At 34.1% G+C, this 25,404-nt stretch overlaps 1 protein-coding gene across 1 annotated transcript in view; it reads right to left on the bottom strand.

The window, feature by feature from the left end:
- Positions 1-25,404, bottom strand: part of LOC140329135 (proton-coupled folate transporter-like) — a gene marked incomplete in the record, with an annotated part of 117,237 nt that overhangs the window by 9,928 nt on the left and 81,905 nt on the right. The window contains 1 exon segment of the mRNA XM_072409245.1: positions 24,294-24,450. Coding sequence (XP_072265346.1) covers positions 24,294-24,450 — 157 coding nt within the window.

Raw genomic sequence — 25,404 nt, 5'->3', positions numbered from 1 at the left:
TAAAAGCTGCAGGTTGGTTTTCCATATTTTTAAGTGTTTATCAGCAAGCACAAGGTACACAACATTAAGTGTAAACTGCTCTAAAGGCCTCCAAAAGTTTGTGAATGTCTGATCTATGTAAATTGCTCAGATACAGGTCAAATCTTGAACTTGAAACATTGATTTGCTTTTCTAATTTCCCACTGTTAAAGAAAATCATTTTTCTGCCACTTTCAGTCAGAACAAGTGAGCCAATATTCTTGTGACTTCTCTGAGTGATTGATGTAAGCACATTTAACCAACTTGCCAATAAATTAATTAAAGGGAAATTCTGAGTTTTTTTTTTTTTAACTTGATTAATGTATATTTATTTACTTAGCTTTGTACTTATGTGACTTCATTGTTTATGCATCCAGAAAGAGTTATGCATTCTGGTGGACCTTCAAAATGATAAACTGGTGAAATAATTCTGTCTAATTCTGTCATCTACAAGTGGGTGAGAGCTAACAGATTGTGGGGACTTGTAACAGTGCAGTGAATTTTTATGCAGTCTTTTTAAACCTAGCTTTGTAACTATGCAACTCTAAATAGGAGAAAAATAAAGGGCCTTCCATCAATGGCTACTCTTTGGGACAGAAAATAAAATAAAATGTAAATGATCATTCTCTTTTTTGAACATACCTGACAAAGTCAGTCATTACTCCATCAGGTTATCCATGCTACTATGACCTTCATGAATTTATGTATATTTTTGCTGTATTTCCTGATATAATTTAGAGAAGTTGCAGCTTTAACCATTGCTGAAGACGGAATTCTCCTTTCCTTCTGAGGTATATGAGTGGATAAACTATTATCCACTACTGTTAATTAGCACATTGTAATTAAGGTGAAGTTTTAATATTTTTTCAACATTTTACCTGTTCTTTCCAACGCAAATTATTTGAACGAGTGTTTGGGTTTTTTGTACCTGTATTTATGTTATATTTCAGACAGAATTTAGATTTTCTTTCTGTTGCCTTGGATTAATCATCAATTCTTGTGCACCACTGATCAAACCTTTCAGAAATAACAGTCTTGCAATGTTGCCCAAGGCATGCTAGTAGCACTACCAAAAAGAATGTTTATTGTAAATGTTGGTTAGCTCTGAAAAAGCAAATGTATATTGAAGTTTGTATTTTTTTATATGTTAAGCAGAAAATGAAAATATTATACTAAAATACTGTATAGATTTATAGCTACAGTTGCATAAAAACAGACAATTAGGTCTTGGATATTGATTTTTTTTAATTAGCCATAAATACTCCTAAAAGTTCATGCAATTTCCAGAATGAGTTAGTTAAGAAATTTATCAGATATGCTGGAATGTTTAGAGTTAGCTAGTAAAAGGAAATTGTGTAGAAATCTACTGACAATGCAACAATTTTTCAGACAGACGTGTTACTGATTGCTATAGTTTGCCTATTTACAATGTGCAGATCCTAAGTACAGGTAGTCCCCAGGTTACATATACGAGATAGGGACTGTAGGTTTGTTCTTAAGTTGAATTTGTATACATGTCTGATTAGATACATTTCTTTAATAAATGCAATTAGGACAGATGTTTGTCTAAACATAATATTAGGCAGCATGGTGTCAGTTACTGTATAAAATCCTCACTGTAAATTAATCACAAACTAAGCCAAAAAAAGCAAAAAAAAAACTTTATGGAGCCTAGACATTCAAAAATTTCTCGACCAAGCTGTGCTTTGATATGCAAAAAGAAACAACTGCAGAGATTGTTTTGGTCATTAAAGCGTAACAAGAAGCTGCAGAAAGAGCTCACCCCCTAAAATCACCCACAACCCCTGTGTTTAGCAAAAGATTTCTTCTGCAAGTCATGCAAACTACCCTCCCCCCTCCAGCCTCCGTCTTCACACGAGCAGGGAAGCCCAGTTCACATCTAGGAGTTGTCCGTATGTTAGATGTCTTTAATCCCCCTGCCTGTATCATACCTGAATATGAATCAAAAAGTTGATTGAATTAATTTCTCTTAAAAGTAAAATGTAATTCATATAGTTTATTATTTCTGCGTACACTCTATGGTACTATAGGAAACACCATAATTTTGCTTTTCCATCAAACAGTATCTTACCATAGAGGCTGTTAAAATGTCATTAGTTACTTCTCCCATGTCACTGCTTTGGTAATCTATCAGCTGTGAAAACTCTGTACAGAATTTCGACTGTTTCTATAGAATGAGATTAGCCCATTGAAAAATAAATATTTCAGTTAGCTGGAAAAGGAGAAATGAAGGAATCCAATGGTAACGGGACAATAGGTTAGTTAATGTACACAGTGTGTATGTGTAAATAAAGTGGGTGTAGGTTTAGCAAAAATTATTTTGGGACATGCATTGCAATAATTGGGAAAAGCAACATTAAAATATTTGTTAAGTTACTAAAAAAAAAAAAAAAAAAAGCATTGAAAATATTTGTGACTTCTAAACATAGTTTCATTTACTACACATCCTGTACTTTTCTTTGATTCATATTATAATGATCACTATTATGAATGAATGAAAGAGGGGCAAAGGGGAACTGTAAGGATCACCAGGTATCTCTGCTCTAATTTTATGTGCAGCAGTTTGCTCTGCACCTGGGAGCAGCCAACTCCACAGTAGAACACTACGGGCCACTTCTAAAGCTACGTACACACGTCAGATTTTTATCGCCCGATAATCGGCATCGGCCAATTATCGGGCGAAAATCTGCACAGCCGGTGTCGTCCATCGTCCGGACGACCGACCTGCCGGATCCACGGACGATGGACGACAGCCGATCCTAATGAAAGTGAAGGGGAGAGCGCGCAGCAGGGTGCCGCTCCGTCGCTCTCCCCCTCCCCTCTCCATAGAGCATGAACGGTGCTGTATGTACAGCACCGTTCATGCATCGTGCACTCCCTTGTCGTTGGAAAGGATCGTGAAAGATCCTTTCCAACGACAAAAATTGGCAGTGTGTACGCAGCTTTAGACTGTTGCTCAGCATTTAATACCCCCATATTCATTTTAAAATCCAATAAAGTGTGAATTAAGTCTTTGGCTTATGCTTGAATATATAGGTTTATGCAGGGGAATTAATTATATGTACAGTAATAGTACAATAACATAGTAAATCTTTCAGTGGTTATTTGCTGTAAGTACAGGCACAGGCTTTTTCAAAAAGGATTTTTTTCAAACTTGAATAGATAATTGAAGTAAATTAAAACTCACTAAACTAAGTGAAGGATACAGTTAATCATCCTCTGCAAGACTTTTCTTTTCTTTTTGTTATTGAACAAAGTAGCTGTATTCTGATGTAATATAATGCAATGTGTCATTTGATGACTAGAATTGTAGCCCTTACATTTTTCACTTAATGAAAAAGATTTTAAAAAATTAAAAAAAACTATGGCATTAGGCATATCATATTAAAACTTGACAGATGCTTTAATGATATTTGTATTGATGTAATTAGCAGTGATGCTGGCAATGATTAAAGCTGACACATTAACATATTGATAGTGTACTATATTAATCAAGCTACTATGCTAAATTGTGGCAAGTCAACCTTTCTAATTAGATTCTAGCAGGAGAATATTGCATTTGAAGTACTATGTGTCTAGTAGGTAGAATTCAATTTATGCAGCATACCATATTAAATGATTTTATACAGGATGATCAAAGTGAAAGGCACAAACAGGCATTCAATTCTGACTGTATTTTCTCCATGAACAAAATGAAAATTTGCACCACTTTCACCTCTCTCAGACAGCAGTTGTTCCTGGAACAGACATCCTCATAAGTGGGGTTTCTCTCACCTATACTGATAAAAACTAAAGGTGTTGGGTTTTTGCCTTAGAAACAATAGTCACCAGGACAAATTCTCCCTAATGGGAAAACAGCATAAAAAGTTGACAGATGCTGGTCTTACATCCTCTCAATCTCACACAAATTTTTATCTTATTTGAACAGAAAACACACAGTTTGTGGATTAAATATTCCCTGCGTAGTTCCTCTGTAGTTTCATGACCTCAAATTTCTTGACTCTAATATAGATTCATTAGAGTATATGAAGTTGAGAATTCTGTTCACATTCCATATCTCACATTGTCATTCATAATCTCTCAAATTTGTTAAAATAACTTTATTTTTCAATACAAATACAATAACAAGGCCCAATGTTTATTATTAAGGCTGTCATTTAAAACAGCGTTGATCAACCTTTTGAGAACCCTTGAAAAACCTTTCAGGTCATCAGGAAACCCCTGCTATAATTACTATAGCCACAGCTCACAGTACATTAGCCTGGTGGTCAATCGGATCAATGCCCTGTACATTGCTTGTTTGCCAGCTTTACAAATAGCCAAAAATATCAATGGTGTCAGGTAAACCAACCTGAAAGTCACATATTGCTCATTGCTCAAGGAACCCCTAGCATAGCAACCTCTGGGGGAACCCTGGTTGAGAAACATTTATAAGGATATCAGTTTGTGGGTTTGATTTGCACTTTGGCAAGGTTGCCTCTTTTACAATTTTCTTTGGTAAACCAAGTAGACAAGTTAAGTTCAATTGGCTTGTATTTATTATTATTAGCAGGTCAAATATCAGCCTGACAGACCCATTTGCTTAATCTTTATTATGAAAAATGTAGGAGAGTTATTTTTTTTGTTATGTACAAAATGTGGTACAACAATTACATGAACTAAAGAAAATATTACTCAAAGGTTATCTCATAAAGTGACCGACCTGAGTGTCTTTTTTTATTTTATGCATATAGATGGGGTAGATAAATAAAACATTAACCAAACATTCTCTATCAAGTAATCAATTATTGCAACTTAAAATACATGCCCTTGCAATGAGAATATGGTTACATGTCACATTTACTGCATACAGATTTTGCTACGTAGCAAGTTTAAGGACTGAGCCAGTTCCTTAATCTGCAACACATGCTTATAAATGAAATAAACAGTACCTTTAATTTTCCAGTTATTTTCTGAAACCTGTTACACAATCCCAGTGTACACAAGCATATGTGTGTCAGTTTGAGTGTATTATACAAAATCCTCCAAGTGCATCATAAAACCTACCCCTCTTCTCTGATCATCATGGTCTTTAACCCTGTAATGTTATTTTCTGCCTATCTTGACCAGCAATCAATCTCAGTTATATAATCACTTTCACCACCTCACCGCCAATTCCCAGGTAATACTGGTCCTGCCCTGCCATAATTAACAGAAATTTCATATAATTTACCTTTTTTTATATTATTTGGTTTTTCCAGAACCTGCATGTCATCCCATCACACAACTTTTAGGAAGTGTTTCATTTTTACATCATATTTGTTCAAGACAAATACATCACCCTAGAGAATATGATATACAGCTTTTTCTGCACTAACAGTGCACCAAAGTCAATATCGGTCAATACTGATTGTCAACCTAATCCTAGGATTTAAACATAAATCTTTTGTAAAAACACCTAAAACAGCAATAAAAACACTGCCAACTCAATCCTAAAGAAAGAAAAAGAGCTTGGTATTTCTGTTTTAAGTTTTCACGAAAGATAAATATATTTATTTAGAACTTTGCTAATCGTATCTTCCTAAACATTTCCTAACACCGTTTTTTAAATTCTTGTTTTTATGCTTGTCATTTGCCACTTTAGTGCCTGCTTTACACATATTACCTTCTTTTAGTCTATTCCTCTTCTTGTAACACATACTGTAAAATGCCAGTAAGTGGCTGAATGCTGTATTTTTAATTGGAAGGAAAGATCAAGTACGGCAGCTCTGCCTATTAGCTTTTGTATGAAGTTATCAGCTGTGTCCTGTTTCAAAAGCTCTCAATTATTGTCTGCAAGCCTTACTAAAGAAATCACACATTGTTTTCATACTGCAATGTGACTCCTGCAACACATGGGCCGAGGAGACCTTCATTGGGCGGCAGGCAAGGTGTCTGTAGCTGAAATCAGATATTGGGGGGGCAAGAGCCAAAATTTGCCTGTCCTTTGAGACATAGAAGAGTACTTTAAGGTATCATCTTGTATAAACAATAAAACTGCAAACAATAGGGTTTTGGAAATAAAGTTTTACTGGAGGAAAAAAATAGTCTTCTCCCTTGTTTTCTCTTTGAAAGTTCCTGTGCGTGATTTCGAGCTAAAGAATGCTCTGTATTTAAGCAATAACGGGACTTGCTGTTTCTCATTGACCACTGATGTACTGTAGGTTTTTTTCCTAATGGTCATCAAGGTTTAATAGATTTTAGATTGTGACTTTTCAAGTCAACCAAATTGTTTTTCATTTTAGTTATATTTGCTACTATTTCATTCATAATAAGATAAAGTTCATATACTGAAGCTGAAGGATGGCACCTAAAGCTTACAGACTTTGTAAACAGACTTTTTAAAAGCTTTGAATTTTCCAGATTATGGACGTGTTTAATGAGAACAGTGAAAATGATAACTACTTACTTTTTGGCTTTGTTTAACTTTATACTTATGTATTGGACTTGTAACTAAAAAGAATGTAGTAGTAGCTTTTTATAGGGATAAATATTTACTGGAAGATTTATACTGATCAGCTAAAACATTACAACCACCTGCCAGTTGTACTCACAATTGTACTGACATGCATAGGCATATAATTCACAAGACCTCTGAGGGTATCCTATAGTATCTGCAATCATGGCACTAACAGCAGGTCCATCAGCCTGCCTTTTACCTACACTGATGTTCTATAGTGGCTCCTCTGTGGAATCTGACCAGACATACTATCCACCCCAATGCACATCAATGAGCATTGGACAGCCATGACCTTTTTGCAGGATCCCTGGGTTTCCTTCCTGCCAATCAGGAGATATTGGGACCTAGTCATCTCGGTATCACATTTTAGTACTGGTCTAAGCCAAAGTCACTAGGATTCTCATGCATGCTCATTTTTTCTGCAACCAACATTACCTTTAAAGAATCATAGTTCACTTTCTTCCTAATATATCACTTCCATTTCTCACTCTCTATCTCTGTAATCTTTTTCAAAAGTAGTCAGGTAAGCCTCAACATATTTTTTTAATGAATTGTGCAATATGTAGTGCTTCAGGCAACCAATTGACACACTATGTCCTTTGGAACATCCAGGTCATGTTGAAGAACTTTTACAACCTTATATTAAGTAGTAGTAGTATGATATAATACATGCATTTACCATCTTGTACAGGTTGTCCACACCAATAAAACATATCACATAAAAAAAATCCTAAAATCACAGGCTCCAACTACTTTTTCAAATCACTTTGTCATAGGGAAATGGACCATTATTCAGCACAATGTGACTCCTCCCAGTGGCTTCAGCAGAAAAAAATGAATCCTAGTATAATAACATCCTTCTTAAAATGCTGCTAATGTTTCTTTCATATGGTATATACCTTGATATATGAATCTGTAAGTGATGTCCATCCCCATTCAAGCCCTTGAATGAATCACTAAAAATTTCAGGATGTTACTGACAGTAGTTTTTTCTTTGAGTGATTTCATTTACTCAGCTCTGAGGAGCCTTTTGTATTTCTATTTCTGTCGTGTTATTTGCAACAAGTCTGGTATGGTTTTCAAGAACGCACAAGAAATGCAATATTTTTATCACAAGAAAATGCAAAGAAATGATACAATATATATATTAAAATAAATGATAGCTTAGATCCTAGATCAGATCTTTAATTATCTTGCAGTCACAAAGTGGCATTTTAAGTAATCAGTGTTTTCTTTATTGCTTTATTTTGATCACTCCATTTTCTAACAAAACTATATGACTCAGTTATGAAAACATACAAGTTATGAAAAATACACATTGTACTCACTGCAATTGGTAGGGGTGTTTGTTTTTTAATTTTCTACAACAGGAGGTGTTTCCTCCCTAGCAGCAGTTCAATCTTTGTTAAACAGTAGGATGCAAATGAGGAGACAAAATATCTCCCAAAACTAATCTAATGCCAAATATATTATATGAGTATTAATTTATTGTTAATCTTTAATTTTGAATAAGGGCTATGCTTTGAAAACAAAGAAGTGTTTCCTTTTTTATATTATTTTACATTTATTAGGCCCAGTGATAACTGGATTGCCAAGTGATGTCAGAGTATTTTCTTCTGTTCTAGTTGATGTAATATTCAGCATGTCTTTAAGTACCCAATCATGTCATTAAAAAAGTAAACATTCACTTTGAAATAAAAAGAAAGCAAAATGGAGTGGAATCTGTTTATCGATCCAACAAACTTAAAAGAATATATCACAAAATGCTTAATCAAATTTAAATGCTAAATCATAATGTTAAGAGAAAAAAAGAACCCCTCACAAAAAAAAATCCTGATAAAGGCTTTATAAATAGTAGTTAGGAATAAAGCTTGTACACATGCTAGATGAGCGTCATGACGGATTGATGAATGAACAAATGGGGACAAATCGTTGTACTTTTCTATAGAGGAAAGCACAGCTTGTGCTCGGATGACACTCATCTAGCCTCTCTATGAATTACTATATGAATATCCATTTGGATATGGATTAAAGATTGATTGTGGTACCAAACAGGACATTGATATGCACCAATTTATTTACAAAATATTATTAAACTTTGCATATCAAGATTTTTGAAATTACAATAGGATATTTGTTAGGGGGAAAATGAAGATATTAACAGTGTTTTTTACCGGTTCTTTCTCTAAGTGCAGTGGCTGACACCAGTGTATATCTAATTTAGACAGCGGATTAAGGGGTGTGATAATTAGGATGCTCACCATTACAATTATCTTGTCATATATTTTACTGATTCAGTATGCAGCAAACTGTTCCTGTCGCCCAGTTTTGGGGCTTTTCTACCAAGGAAGTGGTAAATACCCGTGAATTATGGAACATTTGGCTGAGATAATGGTTTTCTATTTATGTAACAGGACTCTGATAATGGGAATGCTCATTGAAATAATTTAAAATGTAATTTTCTGTGTAATTTAAATGTAATAATTTTATTAATAATTACTTGATCATGTAGATAAAATAATTTTAAATATTAAATTATCATGTGTCATTAAAGTCATTAGGCATCACTTAAGGTATTCATCCTTTTGCCAGTAAGATCAGAAGCTGATCATTTAAGCTTTCATTTCCAATATCAGTGCTGCCGGAATCTCAAAGAGCACCCAGTGTAGTTTTAAACCGGACTAGGACAAACAGCCACTTACAGCCACACTGTGCTGGTTTAGTGCACATGCACATACCATAGAGAGTGGCATAGAAAGACCTGGAGGATCTTTTAGATAATTCAACACATACAACCTAAGAACTGAAAAGTTGCAATATATCTATATAAGTTTGGATACATTTTTTGGTTTCCTATTTTACAAATTATAAAAAAGCACAGTGCAACAGGATTGTGATGCAACACTGACAATTGTAGATTTAAACATGCAGTTTAGTAAAACAATATTTAGTTGTTTCATCCACAGAAAAATCACCTTGGCTGTATTGCACTTCAGTAAAAAAAAATCCTAATTATTTATCTTTACATTCACAACTATAAAAGTACAGTTTGAGTGCCTATGAACCCGATGTGGATAAATCTAAACATAAAAATGATTTATTTTGAGTAAAACCGAGAGGCAATAACTGAAATCACTACAACAAGTAATAAAATAGAATGTTTTTCTTTTTTATCTTTCACCGATATCTTCATGCAAAACAATAACATAAAACAAATGTTCAAATCCTAAGGGGTTAGGTGTAAATTTTAAAAAGCTACTTTTCTAAAACTACAGACAAGATTTTTGCTTGCTTGTAAGCATGCGAGAATCCAGTTTTCGAAAAATGATCACTTAAAAAATGCTTGGTAATAAACTTATTTTAGAAGTTTACATTCCTTAAATGTACCAATATAAACCTATTTATTTAGTAAAGCAATGCAAGGAGCTATATGCATACTTCAATAACTCTTGGAAACCAGGAAACTTTAGAAAAGTTTGTTGCCAATGCTTTTGCCAGGGGAAGACACAACTAAAAACGTGACTATGGTAAAGGAATACAATATATTAAATGCAGCAAGTGTAAAGAAACATGAAGCACAATCATAGTCAGGACAAAAAACATTAGATTTCAGGGAATCTACAAGGTCAAAGGCTTAGTGAAGACAAGTTCACAGGAAGATAGTCTCAGTGCAGACAGCAATTTAAATTCCATTTACAAAATAATATTTATAATAGAAATTAAAAAAAAAAAAAATAAATTTCCAGAAACTGTATTTGCAGAACTGACTATAGGTGAGGATCATGCCTGATATCTAAACATGGATATAATGTAAAAAAAAGTGGTTGTAGACTCAAATACATTTATAAATCAAATACATAAATTTTTTTAGCAGGTCATGTGACCATTTGCTTTTGTATGCTCTGTAAAGCCCGGATCAATAGTTCAGAATAAGCCCTGTCTTGGGCTGGGTTGTTTACCTTATACTGTTTAATTTGCTGTATTGTGACTGTGAGGCTTTCGGGAAGAGTCACTACCAGTCAAGGTATAAGACCTGCCCCAAAGGTGTTGCTTCCTGTGACCTGGACAGCTAAGGTAATGAACCCCTATAGTAAGCTGTGCACAGCCTCTGAACAAGCACACTGAGGGGACAGTGCTGTGGAGGCTGGATGAGCAGATAATTTATTTTTGTTGCTTTGTTTATTATATTTTACAATGAAAACAAGGTTCTAATTCACAATGAACAAAAAAAAGTGCTTAGTAATGGTTGAAGTCAAAGTGGTCAATGCTACGCACAAAAGGTATCATAAGGCAACAGTTGTGCCTTGTGCCTTAAAAGTTGTGGGCAATGAGGCACTGTGCAGCCATGAGAAAATGCAAAATATGTCTCTGTAAAGGTGGTAATAGATTGAAGCCTGGGAGGCCAAAGAAGAAGTTTTTTAGGGTCACTCCAAAAATAGGGAAGGACCAAAAATCATGGTCAATAGTACCCCTAAGTGTTTTGAATCCCTCCATCTGTCTGAGACATTTGGAAACATTTGCCTATGTTTATCAGTGATGTAATACCAGTAAAACAGAATGTTATAAATATTTTCATTATGTCAAGTACAGACAGAAGTTTTTCTAGTTCTGTTCAGAATGTTCAATCATATCTGCAATGGTAGTTCCCTCCATATTATCTCTTCCCATTTTACATTATTGATTACTTTGTAGATTGCTGAAGTTATTCATTTAGTCTAGGAGCCTTACATATAATAAGGCCAACAGGTGTTTTTTTTTAATATTTATTAAGAGCACTGATAAAGTAGTAAAACTAGACATTGTTCACTGGCCTTTGCTTTTTTTTCTTAAATATGCATCCAATCAATAAATAATATTAACTGATAAAAAATGCATCTTTAATTTACTTCCTTTGCATAAATACTTATTCCAAATAATAATGATTTATGTTATAACAGCATGCATATTTTTCCTGGTGAGGATATGAATCAGCTGTAATTCTATAGATAATGACAGTTTCTGTCTTGTTAAGGGTGAGGGTCAGTTAAGTTAAACTATGTCCTGTCACTGTGAAAGAAAGATTTAAAATTAAGTAGATTTTGGCTATAAATAAACTTCATGGGAGAGGAAATTCTAACACTGCATGTTGCTGTGTTTGCAAGAAATGGTTTAAGAAAAAATGTTTTGTAATGTGTACATGACTGGCCATTCTAATGTAATACAATGCTAAACTAATCACACAGTAGCATAGTTAAAAAACTGTACATGCCTGTAAATATGTATTCATTTTTACATTGCGGTGGTCAGATTTTGTTTACAAGGGGAAAATGGCAAAGAAAACCATTTCATCAAAACAATATTATTAAACTTTTAAACAAAAAATTCAAATTCAGAGTTTAAGAATTAGGTTGGAATTCAATTACATGAGACAATGCTTAAATGTAAAAGAAAGGGTATACAGGGTAAGGGGGAAGCCAGTTGTATGGCAAACTGCAGGGCAGATTACTGGGGAAAGTGGGTGCTAAAAGGTTAAATAGGCATTGTCAGAGAAAGAAAAGGAAGTAGAGGGCTTTGCTTTGTGCACATAAGTTAAATTAAGTGTGGATAAACCATGCTGCGCATTGTACATGGTTAAACATTGTATAGTTAGGGTTTGAGTCCACTTATAGTACACATTGCACTTATTTGCTACTAGCCTAGACTTGAGCCCTCCAAATATTCAGTAATTACATTATTACAAAAGAGTTTTAGAGATATACATAACCCTCAGGATCATTTTTTTTTTCATCTTACACTACACTGAAGGAAAATATCTTAACATTTGTTGACTACTCTTTAAGCAGTAACTGAGACAATAAACACTTTGGTCAGTAGTATGCAATGTGCTGTCCAGCCTTCAGAATGTACTAGATAGGAGTACAAAACTCATCCATACCACAAAGAGTCTATACTGGTAATGCAAGGATCAGGGCATTGTAAGATACAGTAAAGTGCAGCAGTCAGTAAAACTATGACCTTTATTACTGTTAGTAGAATATGTGCTGAATTGCCTTAAAGAAAGGGAATTATTTGCTATAAATTAACCACTGGGGTTCCATATGAATGAGCCACAGGATTTACATATAGTTAAGTTATGACCACTTCACAATTGGCTGAGGCTGCTGATAGATAAGCTTAGCAGAAACGGGGTCCCCTGATGGGCCACTGAGTACCCAGATTCTCCTCCCCCTGCACATGCCTGTTAGTGAAATATACAGATCAACTCCATTTTTATTCCCTCCTACTTGTTAGTTATCAGACCCTGTGCACATCCCAGTATTGTATTGTAGTGACAACAAGTTAAAAGTTATATTATGTTTATTTAAGGTGCTTGTTTTATACATGTAAATTGCAATAAATTGCCTTTGAGTCTCCTTAAGCAGCACCACACATCTAAACTTCTAAGCTCTTATACGCTTAGACTGTGCTATAATATACATCATGAAATATTACACTCTGCATAACATTTGCCTTCAATTATTTAATTACCTTATGCTATAGTAAAAGTTGAATGTGAATCTCATTCTTGTGGTAAAGACATATAATATGACATTATCTTACTACTCGAGTTGAAAAAACAATGGAGGGTACCATATATTGAACACACAACAAAACAGGACTGGAGTTGAAGACTCCTGTTAGGAAATGGACCCAAAACAAATGCATTACTACCATTGTTTTAAAACACTGAATCATCTACATTCCTAACTTTTGAGCAGTCAAGGACCGCTACCATATAATAGCCCTAGAGAACATTCAGCTACAGCAAGCAGTTACAATAAAAAGAAATTTTAATTTTAAGTATCCTGCACATTTACAATATTTAATTATTGATGTTTTGGATTTACATCTGCTTTCACCTACCATAGTGACATGTGCAGAAATTTGTAAATCAGTGAAAATGTTGAACATTTTATCACTTTAGCAGATGCCTCGGGTAGAATGAATTATGTGAAATAAGAATCCATTTTTTTTAATAATACATTATACACGTTACAAAAAGTAACATGTTCCAACTTTAAAAATAAGTTAGACTTGCACAACTAACCTAACCTACCACAAATACAAATTCTAATCAGCTTCACTGGAGCAATCTTTGAACTTGGGAAATATAACATAATAGGTTTAATTACCTATTTCTGTCTTTAGTGTTTGATAGAACATATAATATTCTCCAGCTGCATTGATCTTCACTAATTAACCTTACACTATTATTCCAAGTCATTACCCTTCTTTTTAAGTGCAAATTACTTCTACATACTTTAGGACTACAGATGGCAACTGCACTTTTGTGTCATCCTGACCACTAGGCAGTGATAAGAATGCTATTGCCAGCAAGAAACCATTTTATTGATGACATTTTAAAGACAAAACTCTGTGTGTAAGATTTTAGAATTTAAAACACAGAGAGAAGGATTATGGTAATATTTGAAGCCATAATGTGCCCTACCATTATATGGCTAATTATGTTATGTTACTAATGTTTCAGCTTCAAACTCAGACTTGTTTTATATGAAAATCATTTTATTATTTGCCAGAACATCTTATAAAAGGGAACCTGTACCAAATACACCAGTTTGAGATGCTTAAGGTTGCAGATGTTGTAGAGTGGTTGGTGCTGCATACTAGTTTTAAGGCAGTTACCCTATTGCTCTTGAATTTAACTGTAAATTACATCATTGCCCAATCCAAGAGTCCAAGAATGGTCATATTCATAGGCAGATTTTCATGGAAGTATGGTATAAGTAATAAAAGGAAAGAAAAAAACATACTGTATGTTTACTCTCATAGGTAGCATAAAAATATACATGATCAGTAGGGCAAGACAGAAGACAGAAGTGGTTTTTGCAGCTCCAAAAAAGAATTCCACCAGAAAATGTGTGCTAAATGTCAAATTTGCTTCTTTATAACTAGAACCCAATGTCTTTTACAATTTATTCAACACAATTAAAAACAATAAAAAAATGTGCAGTGTTTGTCCATGGCCAATATGTCTAATTGTTCAACAGCAATGGCATTTCACTGTGGTGGGCTGTGACATGCTCAGTCTGAAATCACCCTAATAAAAATGTACTTATAGATCAAAAATATAGAAATTTCAAAGATAAGAACAAGAAGAAAGAAACAGGGGAGTTTTTTAGGCAAACAGGTTATAATACTTTTATTGAAATGTAGTGTTACAGTTGCACATGGAACTAGACATTGATCAAAAAGTTCCGCTGTCTGTGGAAATAGATAGCCAGATGTTATATTTGGCAGAGGATCAAGAGCCATTCACACTAAACATAGTTCACCAATCGTTCCGGTAATATTAAAGTGATTAACATCAACCGAAAGTGGTTTCAGTGCAGTTTTAGGTGGATACAACACAGGAGTTTTAAATTCTAATGCATTTCGCCTATTGGCTACCTTAGGGTAGGCGAAGACGTGGGGAGAATTACTATTATAATGACTTATCAAAGGATAAGGATATGGAAGTTAAGATTCAAAGAGGGTAACAATAATGACATGGATTAATCAAAAACATATATGTATATTGTGCTTATTTTTGAGTTGTTATGTAGGAAATTGATACATGAACTATGATGTTCTAGATGGTTCTTCACAAAATTTAATATGCTTGGTTATTAAGGTAGTTTGCTATGAGTAAAATAATGGTGCAGTGTTTGCCTAAACCCCCCTTATTCTTCCTTCTTTTTTTCATCTTTTGAATACTCATAACACTGGTGTATCGTTGGTGAATGTTAATTTGGAAGGAAAAAACACTACTCGGGGCTATTATATCAAAAATATTGAAAAACAAAGACAGAAATAACTACACAGCGCTGAGCACTTCATGTACATAAATTGTAGGGCTGTATCTAGAAGACTCATTGTCCAACGGCTGTTATTACTAATAGGATAGTTTTTGGTTAGAACATACATTTTTTGGCAATAATACCAAAGCAAGGTTGTTTACTTTTAATAAATTATTGGAGTTTTAACCTAAACTGCTGTCTTTGGCTGTGACAGATATATGGAAAGATGAAGCGCCGGTACAGCAATCCATGTAAAGTTTATTCCTAATAAACTCTACAAATGTATCCTTAAATTTTAAGGTCTTGTTCACATATTCATCAGCTTGTATAAGAGCAATGTGTGCAGCAAGCTTTTACAACGCTTTTGGCATGCTTTGAGCAGCTTTCACTTCAGTCTTTAAAGAACTTTTCAGTTCCAGTTCTGGAATATATTTAACACATATCTTAATGGAAGTGCTGACTGTCACATTAAATGAGCAGCTAGCAGATTATAGAAGCCTTTTCACAAGTTTCACGTAGTGCTGAAGCTTTCTGATGCCTGCCAGCAGCTTGTTTAAAGAGACAGAAAGCATACCTATTAAGATCTACTGCATATTTACCATTATCCCACAAGAGCTAAATTGCACTTTCGACTTCAACAAAGCCTGGAGAAACATCTGAAAATTATTTGCAAAAGATTGCTGTACACACTGATTTTATACTGGTGGATGTCCGTGAGAACAATAAAAGTTTTATATTAGTTACATGTTTTTATATGTTTATGACTTAATTTACTACAACTGCGTTAGAAAGGGAACAATGGAGCAAACATTCACTTTCTCTTTAAAACCATGTTTTAGAGAAACAAAAAATGCTTAAAAAAAAAAAACAATTTGCACACATGTGTACATTGCACTGTGCAGCTTTTGCAGACTTCAGATTCCATTTTTTCTGCTATAGAATCTATACATTATTTATTGTAGGATCCTTTGTCCCATGTGACTAGTAGCTAACAAAATAGATTTAAATTACTACCAAAAACGCAGCAGCAGTCCTATTTTTAGCAGCAGTATAGACCCAAGTATCATTAGAGTAATCTGTTCCTAGAACTACCCCCTTAGCCTTTTTCAAGCACTGTGCATTATTAAACCCTGAGTAGGTTTTAACTGTCAGTGTAACTGCTGATTCTGTATGGGATAAAAAAAATGTGCAGTGCTGGTGTTGTCAAATTAAACCTTTTTTTCTGTGCTAGCACTTTCCTTTTCATTATTAATAATGTAATAGACTGGCCGCTAAAATGAAATGTGACACTTAAAATCAGAGAAAGTGAGAGAAATCTGATGTAAACATCTGAAGATCTGATAAATACAAATAGCCAAAGTTAGGAGGTCTTGCCAACTTTAGAAAAACAATTAACCTAAGCTGAGATTATTACAGAGTGGTGATTATATAGATAAATTAAAACATGTTGATAGCTCTGGGAACAAATTGAAAATGTTTCATGAAAAAGGAGACAAAGAAAACCACGTTAAAGCTAAATTAGGTTAATGCTTTAAAAGGTCCAGACTTTCTCCTTTCCCAGTGTAGTATCATTTAGGACAGGACAGACAGCAAAAAGGATGAAAGGGGAGAATAAAGACCACACAAGTGGAGGTAGTGGGCTGAACTTTTTTATAGGCCATCAAATAGGAAATTAGGAGGTTTTAAGATATCTGCCGTACCTTCTAATGTAGGTGTACAAAATTAAGGTAAGACTGAAGTTCAGCTCTAAGTTACTCTGTATAAGGTGCCATCAAGTTACATTATTTTCTTAGAAATCTTCCTTTTAGAAACATCAGACCTTTTTAAAAAGAATATATTTCCTGGGAAATTGGGCAAAAATATCTGTGTCCTATTTTCTATCTCCAACAACTCCCTGACACACGACTGCATTAAATTAAATTCTTGCACAAGAAGTTATGAAGACTAGTGCAGCACTGAGAGGAAGATGTTAAGGCATCCCATGGTGTCTGATATTGACAGAAGTATTAACTTCTTCTTATTAAGAGAAAGACAAAACAGAGGAGATTGCATAGCATGCTGCATTTTGAATGTAGGTTAAACATATAATCTGTTAAACATAGAGTCCGAGGATTCTTGAACTATACAATACTTACATATACTGTATTGCTTGTGCCTAAAATTTACTCTTTTCTTTCTGTACTACAAAAGAGAGTCTTATTGTCAGACAGACCATAAAGCTAAACATTAGCTTTGCTTGTTGGATTGCTTATCTTGGTCTCCTCAAAGCCTTAAACTCAGTTGTGGCTTTTTTAAGCTTTCTAGCCTTTATTCCCTGTACTATGTACTCTGCATTTCCAATCTTGGCAATTAGCAGTGCCATCCAGTTCCCCACTTCCCAGTGCTACTGTTGTTTCCTCTGCACTATATACTAGCCTACATCAATGTACCAGAGAATCATTTGTATGTATTCCTATACATTGCAACTGCAACATCTGCACAATCTAGCCTCAGACCTGAAAACTAACAGCACATAAATGCTTCTGCATATGAGCATATATGCGTATAATCCTTGCTAGAACAGGTAACAGCACAGTTACTATTGATTGTTTCTGCCCAATTTATTTTTGTAAAACTCATTTGACTAACTATTTGATCTCATATATAAATCTTTCTACAACAGTAGTGATGTGCAGTGGCTATGATAGTAGCTCCACCTCAAGGTGTGTGGAGTAAATACAGAAAAGGTGATTACATCGAGGGATATTAGGAAGATTTTTTAGGCAAAAATTAAACTTTTCAAATGGAGTATATTTTAGGGCTGGGGAAAATGACAAAAGAAAGATGAAAATATGTATCGTGTCAGGGGAAGAATGCCTCACGCCATTATCGGAGTCAGTGGAAATACTCCCCCCCCCCCCACCTATGAGCATTGGTGCATACAAGAAGGTGGATTTCCATTCCTCAATAACTGTGTGTAGCATTCACCTGCTATCACTGGACTCCCTACTATAAAGGTTACAGTTTCTGCGTCCCTCAGCATTATCATTTAGAAGTGTCTAAAATTTACCCTCCATGAAACTTAATGATTAATAGGTACTTATTTAAAAGTTGTTCCATGTTACATGCTGCAGCTTTTCTGAAAGACAACCTAGTACTGTGAAGTTATATTTGGTCAAAGAAAATCCCTTTGATTAGCCAATCAAGTATAGATCCACAGCTAGGTGATAGAACACGTTTTTCCCAGTAATAATAAGATGGTGATAACAATGAGCAGCTGTTATTCCACTATTCATAATTAACAGTGGGAAACTTTCCTATTTATGTAACACTATTACTATGTACATGCTAGCATATGTTTTAGTCCTTTCTGGAAAACTTCACATCAGTCTTTAGTTCTTATAAAGCTTTACAGCTTACTAGTAGTATGTTACTGCCCTGCAGGTAGAAGGCAACAAAACACATGTAGAGCATACAAATCAAATAAGGGAAGTGTCTTTTCTTTTATCACAAGAAAAAATGTATGCATTACATTCATTCCAATTAGATGTTATATAGAAAAGCAGACTCAGTTTGCATGTCATTCAGTAAATTTTAGAAAGACATTGAGAGCATACTTTGTCTACAGTGTAATCTAAACATTTACCATAAAAATCTTTTATAGCAAATATATCCTGTATACCAGGCAGATGCCACTGTAATAAACTTTTAAGTATTACTTATAGTGGTGTTTGAGTACAAGATAATAAGACATTCTAAAAAGCTTAAAACAACATGTCAAAAAAGTTTTTCAGCATATTACATGAATTGAATTGAAATAGTGATTCATACATTAGGCTAACTTTTTACTGGGAAAGAAAAACAAGTCAAAAAATGAACCCTGCCTGTTGTACCGGAATAGGAAAAAAACATTGTCTTCTGCTTTAATGTAGTATTTGATCTTTTAGTCATCGATAAAATGTTTTATCAGTTTCGGTTAGCAGAATAAAACTAGAGTAGACTTAAGCAGTGGTGCTGTAGAACTGTACATTGTTCGGCCACCTATTCTCAAAACTTTATGGATTTATGTACTAAATGCTAATTAGGAAGGCATCAGAAGAATATTTATGTTCCCTGCCTTTACACTGCACAGTGAACATTTTCTAGCTTTAAGAACAGAGCTAGCTAAAGTAGAGCCTTCAAAAATAATAGGCAAATACTGCTAACCCCAATTATAAAGTATATTAGGAAACAAGGTCTTCAAACATTACACAACATTGAACACACTACAATTTAAATCAAACTAGTCTATTTTACATGCTAAGAAAAAAACAGTCAATTTCCTATATAGTTTTAGAGCTGTACATGCATTTTTTTTAGTTCCTTTAACTGGAACTTTAGGTGATTTCTTTAAATTGTAAAGGTTTTAGCCAAAGATTTGTAGAGTTTTCTCCATTCTAAAACCTTTTATTTTTTCCTTTGACATGTTCTTTCTCAAACTGATTTCTGAATGCAAGGTGTCCCTTTATTATAACTAGTTGATCAGTATGAGTTTTACAAAAAAAGAGCAGCTGCAGTTTCTGCAGGTGAAAAGGAGTCTTAGAAAGTAATATGACTTGTAGTTTAAAGTGAGCCAGTCACACAAGGAGAAAATTATATTTCTTGATACGTTTTTCAATGTTAACAAGGCAAACTATTTATTTGTTATTATTTTAACTTGGAATTATGTAAGGCCTGCATACCTAAAACTTTAAGTGTTAATGCAAATTTTTACATCATAAAATCATATCAAAACATTTTTTTAATGCATCCCAAAGTACCCAAGTATGCCCTTGCCAATGTAGAATGCCCTGGACATCCAGGATAGTAGAGAAATTTGCCAATAAACACATATTTTGCCACATCGCCATTTTCAGGATAAAAGAAAAACCTGCATTTCCATTTGTCCTGGATCATCTTTTCTATTCAATAATATTAGTCTTTAAGAAAGATTTATTAGACACATTTATTTTGCAACACAGAATCTCTATCACTATTACTAACAAACGATAAAATGTTTTGCTACCTATAATTTAAAAGCTCTATAAATTTATTAGGTAAGGATTGTTTTCCTAAAACATGTTTTAAAAAAAAAAAAAAAACAAAAAAAAAAAAACGCTTGTATTAAAAAAAATGCAATGGGCCTGATTTATTAAAGCTCTCCAAGGCTGGGCAAGATACACTTTTATCATTGAACCTGGGTGATCTAACAAACCTGGAATGAATTTCCTAAAAGTCGTCTGCTATTTGTTAGCAAATGGTTTCAATCCTGGACCAGATCCATTCCAGGTTTGCTGGATTACCCAGGTTCACTGAAGAAAATATATCTTCCCCAGTCTTGGAGAGCTTTACTAAATCTAGCCCAAAAACTCTTGGGCAGAAAAGTAGAAAATAATGTCTCTAAGCATTGTAAGCAATGTGAAAAAGGAAGAAAACACCAGGCTTGATATCAGCAATATGTAAAATGTCATGCAGAGGTGCAAATTGGTACCTGTTTCAAATAACCTCCTTTTGCTTATAAGTGGCACACATTTTAATTAACTTTACCTTCCACATGTAATATTGAGGTATTAGTATTTCTACAAAAATGTGGAAAGCTCTATATTTATCTAAATAGACATCTAAATGTTTGTAAATGTTGTTCTTAGTACTTTCTTTAATATAAAACACATGATTAAAATAAAAGAGAACTCAAATGCTGCTTGTGGCTCATGCTTGCCAGAGCAAGGCTTGCCTCTGCTTCTCCACCATTTTGATTTTGCAGTATAGAAGGGAGGGAAAGGAGAATCTGATTGATCGCCTCTGCTGGACATGAACCCTGCCCTCACAACCAGGAGAGGTTGGATTGTGATCAGGAAAGGAGAAGTCTGGGAGAGATAGGAGAGATATGGGGGGCAAATTGTACACCCTCAGAGGGATAACATTTCTACACCCCAGAGTGTATATTAGTGGGCTTCTTTCAAACGTCTATGCACTATGCACACCATCCAGTTCACTGCTACATTATAGATACAGTTTAGCAGAAATACCAGGTCCATACAATAGCAAAAAAGCCAAAAAAAGAAACAGCAAACAAATTTACCCACCACACTAGCATTGGTAAGCTGCAATATATTACATTTATGTTCTTGGGTTTAGATACGTTTTAAGTAAACAATATACAAAATCCTGATCTACATAATAAGTTTGACATCCAAGGCTCTATTTATAAAAATAGGAATTCTGATCCATTTTACCTTTAAATCATTGACTAAAACTTTTGGGGGAAAAAAATGCTTTGGAGCCCAACTTCAGCCAAACCATTAAATTTCATTTATAGCAGAAGGATATAGAAGGATTCATATATAGCAGGATTACAGTGTCTATCAGACTTTGATTGTCATTTGTGACCTTTTTGCATTTTCCAGGACAATGAAGTAAAGTAAAATCTCTCCGGCAAGGACAAAAGCAAATAACACAAAACACATTAAAAGAGGGAGGAAGTTTTTGAGCTCTCTCTAAAAAACTCACTCCCCTTTTCTTTACTATTGGGTATTACAGGGACAGAAAGTAACAGAAAATCTGGGTTTTGCACAGGATTAAGTACTTGACAGAAATGGTAACACTTACCTACCATAAAAAAGGGTTAGCTTTAAAAGTAAGGAATAGGAAAAACATAGAAGCAGCCATGCTGACATCCCAAAATGAAATTTCCCTGACCATTATGCAGATCTGTTTTTTTTACACTGTGTCCCTAACCCAGAATAAAAAGCAGATTAACAAAAGTTCTTACTTGTTCAGGCCTTGATATTAAAGGTACAGAAGCAAGAGCATCAGCATGACAACTGCACAACTATATTTTCTTTAGATGGAGGGTGTTCTGCTGTGTCAGCATCTGTTTCTCTTGGGACAAATTCCTTACATTACATTACATTAATGCTCACTATAATTACTGGCCCCTTAATTTTTTAATCATATTTATAGTATTCATATATCATTGCATCCAAAATGTATGATTCCTTTAAACCTAGTTAAGACTATGCATGATTAACTAATCTATGTTCTACTATAATTATATTTTACCAGCTTTTGAAATCCGGAAGGGCTACTCCTACTTCACAGAACATTTAACAGAATATTAAACCTCTGTAGATTTTAATTGTTCATCTGAGTTCCCATTTGTATCCTTTTCTGGTTTTATGGTTTCCAAAAGCTTTTAAGAAGTGTGAAAATGAATAAGCCTCTTGCTGTATGACCTATCCCTTCTTTTTTATGCTGTAAATGAAGAGGAAATCAAAGTCTCTGGACAAGTTCATTGTAAATCTGGCAGTTTTGTCAAATCTACTTACAAAATTAAATTACTTTTTATTTTAATAAATAGATCTTTTCTGCTTATAACTCACCATCCTGTGATGGATCAAAGCACTTAAGTTCAGTCTTTAACACAATCTAATCTAACAGGGTCACTGCAGTAAAACTTTATGAATATGTCATATTTATTGTAAAATTATTATTATTTTTTTAAAATGAAGACTTACAAATTAGTTTATATTACTCTGTTTAAAGTTATGCCATGGGTACGATTCTGTGATTAGATCTGAAATATTTTAGACTTCTCACTCTGGATTTTTTATTAGTAGTGTTCATATGAATTGTTAGCAAATAGAATTTCACTAGGATAAGCCTGAAAATGTTGCTGTGTCACTGAACTGGGGAACTGGGGAAGAAACTGTTATCTGAAGCAACTACATGGAAAAAGACTATGTTAAAAAAATATTTTAATATTTTCACTTACTAGCTCTTAAAAGAATGAACATTCTCATTCAATCGTAGTTATTTGAAATTGTATTTGACTACGAATGATTTTCTCTGTAATGACATTGACAATCAAAACATATTCAGTGAAAATTACCAGCAAGAGACATGTAAATGGTCTGGTAGTAAGTCACAGCTTGATAAACAGTTGAAAATTTAATTGATTAGAAATGTTGATAAGCAAATCAAGACGGTTACACTCTAGAGGTGATTTAGTGGAGCCAATAATGAAACTTACTTTATGAGGTATTTTACAATTGTATAGCCATTGTATAGCCCATGGGTCTAGTCTGTGGGTATGTAGGGGACCAAAGGACCTCACACCTTTGAGCAGCAGACATTTTTATGACGATTATGCTGTCCTAAAAAATGTGTATACTCTAGATGAGTAAGGTCCAGGAAATAGTGTGAACATTTTGTGTGGACCAACAAAAGCTTACAGATGTCTTACTGGCCTTGTCTGTAAAATTGTGAAGGGTACATTTAGATGCTATGGTGTTGTAAAGTATGTGCCTACTTATCTGTTGATTGATATGGTTGAGAATTAATGCCAATTTTATAGGCAATGCCAATTTTATAAGACACATTTAGTGCACTAGACTATCACTCAAGCATTAGCTTTTATTAACCCCCCCCCCAGAAAAAAAAAAATAAACAACAATATAAAAAGAATATATGAACGGTGACTAATTTCGATTACAGTCATATTTTTTCTTAAAATCATCATATTTTTTCTTCAACCCAGCCAACTTCTAGGTTGCTACTACTTCTGTCTACAGTCACTGTAACTATAACTCATACTCACCCTGCTGTCTCTACCTCAATTTATATATATAAAGTAAAAATTCACTTTGCAAAGAATACTCAATAGTGGCAAAGGGAATGAAAGAAGAAAAAAAAACTCATATGCACCCGTTTCAATATATTCACTTTCAAGCTAATATTTTACTTTCCTGTGTAAACAGCTTATGTTCAAACAGTATTTCAACCCCAAGGCCTCTACAAAGACTTTGCTTTGGCAAATCTCATAACTTAGCAACCAGATCATATATACAAGCTGCATTTGAATGTCTATAGGCAGCTTCAAATAATATTTGTATTCAGGGTTGTATATTTACATAAAAATAAACCATATAAAAGAACATTTTTTTAAAAGCGTTGGTACTTACTGAATTAACACGAATGTAATAAACTGGAAAACTGCCATAATAATAAAGCACATTCCTGGAAATGTTGATAGGGTGGCAGGGTAAAGTCCATTGAAAATAGCTGCACCAATGAGTAAACATACAGTTTCCACAGATGCCATAATTGAAAACATTGCACCTAAAAAAGAAACAAAATAAAATAATATTTTACGCATCTGATCAGATTTTATATTTTGTTGGCCATTAATTATAAGGTCACCTGACATGTTTTCACATTAGACCTAAACTGAGAAATGATGTTAACCTGCAATTGATTGACCTGGTTATAAAAAAATATAGCTTGTCTGGTTTATGTGCTGATCTACTGTAATACTGTCTGAATCACTGATCCAGAATGAGTATGCTACCCAAGTATTCAGCTAATTGTGGCACAATTTGTGCTGCAATGATCTGCATGCTTGTGTAACTGAAACTACTGAAGCCAAACCATCAGCTTTATTTTCAGTCAATTAGCATTCTTTAGGAGTGCAGCACCGGCAGTTTTCATTATCTCTCAGTATAGGTCCACTTTAAATACCATTTCGAACAACACATTACCATAATTGACTTTTTCTATGATTCTACTAATCCTATTTTTGTTCTAATAAGTCAAGTGAAATTATTAGTCATTCATATAAAATTATATTTGTAAATAATTTTTGTATGTATCCTTTTATTTATTAAATTACTAAATAGCCTTATATGTGCATGTGCTTTTGAAGCACGTCTAAGTTTATTAAAGCAGAGGTAGAACAAACAAACTAACCACACTGACCTCCTCCTAACCATGTTCACCTATTTATATAGCAAAAAGCTGGCAAAATCAAACCTGGTAGCTGGAGTGGGTTTTGCCAAGGTCCCAATGGCACTCTCAAAACGTTTAGAAACTTCAATATACAAATATTCAGTTTGACTCCCTTCCTTGGCTAAGCAGAAAATGAGTACCAAAATTTTTACCACAAAAGCCAACCCACAACCCACAACTGGAGCAGTAAGTTACAAGTCAGGAGGACCTGGAGGAAACCCAGCTATATGTAAGAAATTAATAATTTTACAGAAAGATTTTGTATTTTAGAACTTGTGGCGTTGTGGC

The sequence above is a fragment of the Pyxicephalus adspersus genome, chromosome 4 (assembly GCF_032062135.1).
Source record: "Pyxicephalus adspersus chromosome 4, UCB_Pads_2.0, whole genome shotgun sequence".
NCBI lineage: Eukaryota > Metazoa > Chordata > Amphibia > Anura > Pyxicephalidae > Pyxicephalus > Pyxicephalus adspersus.
Note: the sequence above shows the minus strand (reverse complement) of the source record. Positions and strands in the feature narration are given on the sequence as shown.